The 9,690-nt window shown below is 33.5% G+C and overlaps 2 protein-coding genes across 2 annotated transcripts in view; one reads left to right on the forward strand and one right to left on the reverse strand.

Annotated features, from left to right (window-relative positions):
• The first annotated feature begins 2,279 nt into the window (after nucleotides 1-2,279).
• SCPL29 (serine carboxypeptidase-like 29) lies at nucleotides 2,280-8,600 on the forward strand. The gene is made up of 10 exons (XM_021420222.2): nucleotides 2,280-2,898; nucleotides 3,346-3,453; nucleotides 4,236-4,331; nucleotides 4,426-4,518; nucleotides 5,479-5,564; nucleotides 5,644-5,907; nucleotides 6,399-6,532; nucleotides 6,858-6,953; nucleotides 7,920-8,025; nucleotides 8,233-8,600. The coding sequence occupies exons 1-10, from the start codon at nucleotides 2,613-2,615 to the stop codon at nucleotides 8,392-8,394; spliced, it is 1,431 nt and encodes a 476-aa protein (XP_021275897.1). The 5' UTR covers nucleotides 2,280-2,612; the 3' UTR covers nucleotides 8,395-8,600.
• A 117-nt stretch (nucleotides 8,601-8,717) lies between these two features.
• Nucleotides 8,718-9,690, reverse strand: part of LOC110410495 (uncharacterized) — a 10,894-nt gene continuing 9,921 nt past the window's right edge. Inside the window, 1 exon segment of the mRNA XM_021420220.2 lies at nucleotides 8,718-9,168. Within this exon segment, the coding sequence (XP_021275895.2) occupies nucleotides 9,014-9,168 (155 nt within the window). The 3' untranslated portion in view covers nucleotides 8,718-9,013.

Genomic DNA, 9,690 nt, shown 5'->3' on the forward strand with positions numbered 1-9,690 from the left:
ACTTTTAGTGGGTTACGACATTCATCCACTTCTGATGGTAAAATTATCTATCTATTTCTGGCGGTAAAATTATCCTTAGATTCCAATGGTAAAATTATCCATCCACTTCTGGTGGTAAAATTATAATTAAAATAATGATAGTGTAAATTATTATGGCCATCATAATTATTAAATGATGTTGCATTCATTTCAAAGAATTGACAGATTTATGATAATGACCATAATTATTAAATAATATTACATTCACTTCAGGGAATAAACGAATTTATAATTATTTTATTAGTAGCTCGTTTGTCGCATTCACTTTAGGGAATGAACATACATAATTTTTCATTAATAGTTACACAATGACAAATTCACTTTCCAATCAAGAGATAAAATATAATACATATAATATGATAGTAAAATTCATATTAAGGTTGACTTTTAAGGAATGAAAATACTAAAGAGATATCAAGTTACCTACTTGATTTTCTAAAATTAGAAATCAAAATTCAATCATTGAAATCTTTTTGAAGTTTGAAGATGATAAAAACATAATAATTCTAAAACTTGAGAGATCAAAGAATCGTGCTGATAACGTGTTATGAAATAAATCTAAAAAAAATAACTATAAAAGAAATATAAAAAAATTATTTAGAAAAAAAGAAAGTATTCAGACGGAGTAAGAAGATCTTATTCAAGTATATTATTACTAATGAAGTGTGAGACCTATTTATAGGCTAACAATCCTTTGAATCATAATCTTAATCTAATTCTATCTAAGAGTTCGAATCATATTACACTTCTTGTATCTGGTCTATTCGGTTGTTTGACTTAGTCTGTACTTCTTGGGTCGTAACATAATAAACATTCATATATTTGTTCATAGCATATGTTTAATTTTAAAATATAATACTTGTATTGCTTTTGATTTTTTTTAATATTTTATTTGTTTTAGGTGCACAAAATTGGTTGGCAGCAAGTCATTTATATAAACTTACAAGTGTCTCTTTTCAAAAACATAACTTTTTCATTACACACTTCTTTATCTTAAAAATACCTTACATTTTATAAGATACAATCTTTGAATAATTGTATTGTTTCAATAATTATCTTATGAATGGTTGTTTATTTATTCCATAAAGCATACTTTTTGAGTTATAATATGACAAGATAATTTTTTAACTGTGGTATTTTTCAATTATCTCGTTACTTTTAGATTTAGAGGTATTTTTTTAATACGTAATTTTATCAAGATACATAACTATTCACATAAAAAACTTATTTACAATCCAATAATCACACCATTTACGTGATATAATTTTTGAATTAAAATAACTTTTTATTATGTGATATAATTTTTTTATTTTAAAAATACACCAACATAATATAATCTTATCTACACTACTACTGATGATAGCCAATCAATAATAAAATGACCTCCACCAACTCACTCTTCCTTATCCTCCTAGTTACAGAAAACAATAAAGAGCATTTAGAATAATACAAATCACATCTCAATTTCCAAATTGCAGTAACTTGAAAACTACAATCATTACTTGTCTGATTTTATCATGTCTCAACACACAAATCTTACATATTATGTATATAAATAAGTATATTGTAAGTTGGTAAAGAGAGGACTGCTAAAACTTAAATGTAAATCGTTTGTCAAACCCCACCCGATGGAAAAGGCTAAACCAGGACAAAGCAAAATTTGCCCCATTCACACACTTTTGAATGAAAAGTCAACATCATGGCTAAAAAGTTGGCTTCCCTTCCGTTTGCCCATAGTTGAAAAGATGGCTTCCTCGTTTATGTTCATTGGGTGCACTTGTCTTTAACCGTTTTGTCCCTGGGTTGGGACTTGGGGCTATTATACACAAGCAAAAGATGAGGTCACATCTCAAATGGTAGTGCTCTTGTTACCTTAGCCTTCATTTTTGTGGCTCTTCGTTGTCCTGTCAGTGATAGGTTGTCATTTAGTCTCCTATGGTGCTAAGCAAGTTACACCATCTCTTTCGAGATTTTATAATTTATATAATGATATCTCCTGTGAATTTTTTATTTAGTAGAAGGAGAAGAAAAAGAACAGGAATGGGCAGAAAGGAAATATGGATAGAAATGAAAAGGGGGAGGAAATGGAAGCTAAATTACATCAAATTGTGCTTTTAAAATTATTTTATTACTATTATTTTTAGTTAGTTTATTTGATTTAAAATAAAAAATATAAAAAATAAATTAAAATTAATGAAAAGATAAATTTTGTAAATTTTTTTAAAAATATCATACCGATCATCTTCTTCATCAACTAAATTAAATTTCCCTTCCAAAAAAATGAAATATCTCTCTAATAAAAAACATTCAAATTCCAAGCAAGATGCTGACGTTTTCGCATCCCAAGACAGAAAAGAAAAGCAGTTTCAGCTCAAGTTTTAATCTTTTTCTGCAGCAGCCATTCCTTCACATAAATTTCATGGCAGAAGCCGACAAAGCAAGCAACTGGAATATAATCACTGACCCGAGATTGCTTGGCTTGCTTCCCTGTTCCGACTCTTGCTCCATAAAAAAACCCAAAGAAAAAGCCATACAACTATCTTAAACTTGACTAAACACAACAAAACAAGTACATGGCAAATCCAGGATGGGTTTTTGGTATTAAGATCTGGTTGATCTTTGTCAGCCTCTATCTCTCTCTGAGTAGTTGTGTAATTGCAACTTCTTTGGAAGACTTAGTTCCCCAGCAAAAACTTGATAAGGTTCATAAGCTTCCTGGGCAGAATTTCAATGTGAGCTTTGCGCACTATGCTGGTTATGTTACTGTCAATGAAGGCTCAGGGAGAGCTCTCTTTTACTGGTTCTTTGAAGCTGCTGAAAATCCTGATTCCAAGCCTCTTCTTCTTTGGCTCAATGGAGGTCAGAGTTTAAAACGTTTTAAGATTCTTGTCTTGTTTTCACCTTTTTAAGCACTATTTGATTAATTTAATTATGTGGGTACGTACTGCTTTGCTATTTGCATTATGATTATATGGTAATTAGTTCTTTTTACTGATTATTGACTATGTTTTTGAATATCCAATCTTTTGTTTTATGAGTTCACTGTGTTCCGTTTCTGGGTATATGCTTTTTCCTTTGTCATTTGGTTAGCTTTGTTTCTCTTTGTTTGAGTCGAAACATGCAGAGAACTTTTTATAGGAATATTGTATTTTTTATTTATTTCTTTTCTAGTTTGTGTGTTGGGTCTTGTAGTTCTTATTATCTTGTTGTAGTTTTAGAAATAGTTTTATGTTTGGTTTCTAATCAATACCAATACTTCTCATCAGGGAAAACAAACAGTACTCATTTCCAGTTTTATGTTTTCAGGGCCTGGGTGTTCATCCGTTGCTTATGGTGAAGCAGAGGAAATAGGCCCATTTCACATTAGGCCAGATGGAGAGACCCTTTACTTGAACCCTTACTCTTGGAATAAAGGTAAACAATTCTTTTATAATTTCACCGGAGGGTTGAGCAAATTAAAGCAGTTTTGCAAGACAAAACTTTCTCTTTAGTGTTTCTTATAGTTGGTGTAAAAAATTGGAAATGGAATTGTTTTACTTCGTGTACTTGAGCCTCTAGAACGATGGTATACTTTATTTCTTACGTAGAAGAGAATGATTTGTTTATGGTGCGGAATAGGTGGGCAGTGCCAATTAATTCAATTACAATATGACGTAGAGATATTTATTCTTAGGTGCAACCATTACTTTTTGGGTGTATCATTTCATCCCTTTTTTTTTTTGAAAGTTATATCATTTCATCTGGTTAACTTCAAGCACTTTCCTTAGGCTATTGTGGGTTTTTACTATCCAAATTATTACACAATCTTATTTAGCACTCAAATCTAAAGCTGTTGCTGCACTCTTGCACCTGCATCTTCCTCCTCCTCCTCATCCTCCCCCCCTCTCATAAAACAACACGTGCATGCATGTGTAGACACCCAAAACATAAACCCAAGTGACCAACAAATGTGTATTGGTAAGCATATGATTTTCATTTTCTTTTGAGCTCTATGGAATCTTGACCATTTCCTTTTATTACATTGTCAGCTGCATGTTATGCTTGAATGATATTTCAGAGGATTTTTACCCCTTTGTATCTAAAAGAGCTGTGCTGTTTGAATCTATGTCAAGAGTATTTTTTTCAACTCGGGGATGTGAATGTTGGAAATAGCCTTATTAGTTACATCATTACAAGATTCTTTTACTGCTTTGCAGTTGCCAACCTTCTATTTCTTGAGTCTCCCATTGGAGTTGGTTTTTCGTATTCAAATACTTCGTCTGATTTGCTTAACAATGGTGATAAAAGAACTGGTAAGGCTGAAACATTTATACTTCATACCTAGATTTGAATTTTTATTTTGGCTAGCTTGTGCAATTGTGTACCTTCTCACCCTCTGATGTACAGCTAAGGACTCACTGGCATTTTTGCTAAAGTGGCTTGAGCGCTTTCCTCAGTATAAAGAAAGGGATTTCTACATTGCTGGCGAGAGCTACGGAGGTAAGTAGTAATTTTTGTCATTTTCCCTTGGATTACAATAACACATAATGAGGTTTACTAGCTCTGTTATTCTAGCGAAATAACATGCTTCTTTCAAGGACCATTTGCCATTAAGTTAAGATTAATAACAAACATCTGTTTTTGTTTATTAAGCTACTAATTTGGACATTTCAGAAGGTAAAATATCGATAAACACAAATTGGTAATAAAAGCCAGGTTTCTAGGCAAGAAAGATAATTCTGAATATCTAAAATACATTGGACACACTGGAAATTACAAATAGAACACACCTGTAAAGGAGTGCAAGATGGGTTGAAGGGGCAAAAAGAAGAAACTGTCTTCAATTGCAGGATTGTTGCCAACTCGGGATGCTCTTTTGTGCTCAAGAGGGATTTGGTCACTGTAGGAAGAATAAAAAGAGGTGAAGGCAGACTAAAAACTACCTGTGTTGAAATCATAGAAAACTATTTTGCCACTTTTTATCTTCAAAATGTATAACTGAGTGGATTGGAGAAAACAGATTCACGTAGCTGAACCATTGAAAACATCTACGGGCTGAAATCATAAATGTTTTGGTTTTGCAATTTTCTTTCTATTAAAATAAGCTGCTTGCAAAGGGGTATATGAGTTATATTCATCTTCATGGGTCAAAGAACTGCAAACAAGTTCTGACCTCCACTTACCTAGGTGGCCACTGTAAATGTACGAAATAACAGGTTGCTAAAGAATGTTTCATTTCATTTTGGGATGTATGTTAAATAACTTTGATGCTGCCTGATGTATGCTTGGAGTCAAAAGACATTTGTGAAAATAAGAAAAGTAACATTCATCGATACCTTAGATGACTTTGGAACTTTGCAGTATTTATATTTTGTATATTTAAATTGCTCTTTAACAATAAATTCATTATAATTTTTTTGTTGTTGTTGTAGTTTTTTTACATTAAAGAATGTATTGCAGGGCATTATGTTCCACAGCTAAGTCAAGCCATTGTAAGATACAACTGGGCAACCAAGAAAAAAGCAATTAATCTAAAGGGTTATACGGTAGAGACTCTATTCTTGAAACAGAATCAGTTTTGCATCATTTGAGAAAACTGATATATAGAGGTTATATGTAATGCAGGTTGGAAATGCTGTAACTGATGATCACCTCGATCATTTGGGGGTCTTCCAATTTATGTGGTCAGCTGGTTTGATTTCTGATAAAACATACAAGCGATTGAATGTACTATGTGATTTTGAATCATTTGTCCACTCCTCAAGTTCTTGTTATAAGATTATGGAGGTTGCAAGTGAAGAACTTGGTAATATTGACCCATATAGCATCTTCACTCCTCCCTGCTCTGCTAATGTTAGCCAGTCAAAGTGGCTTCTGAAAAGAAGGCTTGTGAGTAATTCTTCTGCATCTTTTCTCCGATCTTTAATATCAGTCAAAAGATTTTCTAATTGATTCAACTTCAGGCATAAGTTTTAACAGCATTCAGTTGAACATATGCATTGTCTATAATTTTAAATTCTTAGCATTAAATTTTTTTTGGTGGGTTTTATGCCGTCTATATATATCTAACTTTTCTGTCCTTATTCTTAGGAATTTCAATGATGGTGATCACATATCATCTTCAAACTCATTATATTCATATTTGTGCTAACAGTTGCTGCAGAAACCTGATAATTTTCATCTGTATTTATACTCTTAAGAACTGAGGCTCACTTAAGCTATTGTAAAGTTCATCAACTGCAGAATTCATTGGCCATAACAGTCCCCAGAATTAACCAGAAATGAAAATTTTAGACTTTTTTTTTAAAGAATTGACAGTGAATTCTAGAGTATTTGATATTTTATGTGTAATCATTACGGAAATTTGGTATTATGCACAGAGGGTTGGTCAGCTCAGTGAGAAGTATGATCCTTGCACTGAGAAGCACTCAGAAGTATACTTCAATCTACCTGAGGTTCAAAAGGCACTTCATGTTTTACCAGAAGCTGCACCATCTAAGTGGGAGACGTGCAGGTATGTGGTGTATTTTCATAGATATGAATTCCTTCATTCACTGAAAGTAACTAGACCACCCATCAAAATATTATAGCTCTAACCGTGTCCGTATGAAACTTATTTTAATATGTTCAGAAGACATATCCAGTATGTTGATAACGAAAACTGTTATTAGTTTGCTTCTTTTAGAGCAAAGTTTGAGCATTAAATTATTTTACACGCCAAGTGTAAATTCAAACCATCTTTTATTTCACACCATTTCTGTTTACCCATTTACTTTCTAGAAGTCACATGGAGACGCATGTCTTAATTAAAAGGTTTTGCTTTTCTTTCTTTTTTGCAGTGATATTGTAAATACCAACTGGAAGGATTCTCCAAGAACTATGCTGCATGTTTACCGTGAGCTTATACATATAGGACTTCGCATATGGATATTCAGGTTTATCACTAAATCTGTGACGTTGCTTTACTATATAGCTACCATGTGTCTAACATAGGTTGCAAGAGGTCAATCGTAAATGCTTTAGCGTTTGAAGAAATGGATCAATACAAAAACTATTCTGTATATGATATTAGTAACCTCTATTTTGTTAAATCTCATCCTAGCTTTATCCTTCAACATATTATCCTCTTTTCACCTTTTCATTTGTATATTCTGTTTACTGCACTATAACCTTTGATTTTTACTTTTGCATGGAGTGAAAGGAGTGTAAGTTGTATAAGTTGGTGACTCATGCATGATGATACACTTTGAGCAAATAGAACGTTTCCATTGATCCTGTAAAATTGTTATGTAAATCTCACAGCCGGAAGTTATAGGAAGATAGAATGAAAAATAAATATACTATGAAAAAGCTTGATGGACAAACTTTTCCAGAATACAGTAATAATGTCAATTTGGGATGCATGAGATAAATTATAAAAGGAGTGATTAAGATTTGATAGTATAATAGTAGGATATATATAACTATTACCACTGGTGAAAGACTGATGGTTGCTAGCAGTGTTCATGCTGGTATACTTGGCAATATATGCTGTGTGGATTAATTTAGCGTTTTTGTGTTCATGATTTATCATTTATAATGTTTGGAACTTGCATACCTTCTGTCTAAAAGACTGAAATGGTAAAAGAATATTATCGTTAGGATGCAAACCAATACTTGTGAAGATAATTTATCTCTTTTGTTTCGAATGCTAGATTTATGTTTAGGTTCTACTACATTACAATTTGACGTATCAAACACTCACTGAACATTTTTTGGAATTTAGACATGCACAACTCATGTCTTTTTATATAATTTAGATTCTCGATGCAGTTTTGCCCTTTTTTGGTTGAAGTGACTTCAGACAATTTTTTCTGATCTTTTTCATTTTCTTTTTTCCCCCTATCCTACCAATTCGACAGTGGTGACACAGATGCTGTAATCCCTGTTACATCCACCCGCTACAGTATAGATGCTCTCAAGCTTCCAACTGTGAAGCCTTGGCGTGCCTGGTATGATGATGGACAGGTAAATCGCTTTAGGAACTGCATCTTATATATTCCATAGTCTTTCATTTCTATAGGTAATTTTAACTAGTCATTCCTTAAAAAAATTCGGATTTGATTCTTTGTCATAGTAACTAGCATTATGGTAGCTATATATGTATAGCAGTGTCCTGGGCACTGTTATCCAGCTTCTGACAGTAACCATGGTGAGTAATAATCTGGCAAACAGGTTGGAGGATGGACGCAGGAGTATGCTGGACTCAACTTTGTTTCAGTGAGGGGAGCTGGGCATGAAGTCCCTTTGCATAGACCCAAACTAGCTCTCACACTCGTCAAAGCATTCTTATCAGGAACATCGATGCCGGGCTTGGAACAAGTCAGTGACTCCTGAATTTGGGTTGGGTGAAAGGTTTCTCAAAATAAGGAAGAGGACATTTCTCTACGTGGCTGCGATGTTTATGTGGGTTGGCCACAAACCATTCTTGCTTTTCCAAAAATATCCAATCAACATTCATCACAATGTCTCAATTGAGATGTGAACCATGCTGAAATTATTAGAAATGGTTTAATTCAGAGTCTTGTCCCGTTTGAATTTAACATCTCATATATGTCAGGCATGGTTGTATTATACTTCAAATCTCGTCCAATTTGATTTACGTGAATATCCCAGACATTACATATAATAAGTAGGTTAGGGTCTCAATTGGAATCGATGAGGAAGACGGTGAAACGCTGATACCTTTTCAACCAGAAAAACGATCAAACCCTGGAAACGTTTTTCTCTTGCTTTCTTTGTGGCTTTTCATGAAGTGAACAGGCTTTTATAAATGTTATAAGAGAGAGAGAGAGAGAGAGAGAGGTACGCATGCAGATCCATGTACAAACTTTTTTCAACAGTTTCAGTCTTTCACAGGGTTAGAGATGCCATTGGATCATTGTCTCAATCCCCCAAAACATCTTGTCTTTTAATTGCCGGAAATCATACAGCTCGCTAAGTTCAAAATTCTGCATCAACATAATGTCTCTATGCTGTCAGTGAGCATCATCTCCATAGTTCCTTTGCCAAGGTAGATGAGGGTTGTGACAGTGCTTTTATTGGAAGATAGCTTCCCTCTCGCTGGCATGCTGGGAGCAGGTTGGCTTGCTGCTTTCCGGCTTTTCTTACCTAAATGAAATAGCAACAACAGAAGTAATACTAGAGAGTAAAGAGACTACATCCTTGACACCTAAGTTTCTGTGCAATATGTAAACATTGACCAGACACCTGGTGCATGAGTTTAATAAATATGCATAATGAAACTATTTGTTCAAGGAAATGCAAAATCCATAGCATGTTTATTTGTTACAGAAAAATAGCTCTGAGTTCATCAATTTCCTTAATAGAGTCTTCTGTAGCTCACAGATTAAAGTTTTACACAACAATTATTGCATGGATTTTGGGAGTAACAACTACTATCTTATCTAAGGACATGGGAGACTTGACAACTTAATACTACTTGCATTAAATTTTTTTTTTTGGCTATTTAGGCAAAGCAATTCTGAACTACTCCAGGCAACGAGAATGGTTCTTACGACAATAGAATATATATGAAAAAAGACAAAAAGGGAAATAACTTGTGAACTATGATCTGGTAGATATATCTGTGAGCCCTCCCTCACTCTCAACCACATAGATGGAGATACCTAA

The sequence above is a fragment of the Theobroma umbraticum genome, unplaced genomic scaffold (assembly GCF_002168275.2).
Source record: "Theobroma umbraticum cultivar Fairchild unplaced genomic scaffold, ASM216827v3 scaffold_56.0, whole genome shotgun sequence".
Lineage (NCBI taxonomy): Eukaryota > Viridiplantae > Streptophyta > Magnoliopsida > Malvales > Malvaceae > Theobroma > Theobroma umbraticum.

What these genes read in the sequence shown, in the direction of transcription:
- SCPL29 (XM_021420222.2), top strand. Translation starts at nt 2,613, where the DNA reads ATGGCAAATCCAGGATGGGTTTTTGGTATTAAGATCTGGTTGATCTTT. An exon ending in CCCTTACTCTTGGAATAAAG is followed by an intron (nt 3,454 to 4,235) that starts GTAAACAATTCT and finishes ACTGCTTTGCAG; the next exon opens with TTGCCAACCTTCTATTTCTT. An exon ending in TGCTGGCGAGAGCTACGGAG is followed by an intron (nt 4,519 to 5,478) that starts GTAAGTAGTAAT and finishes AATGTATTGCAG; the next exon opens with GGCATTATGTTCCACAGCTA.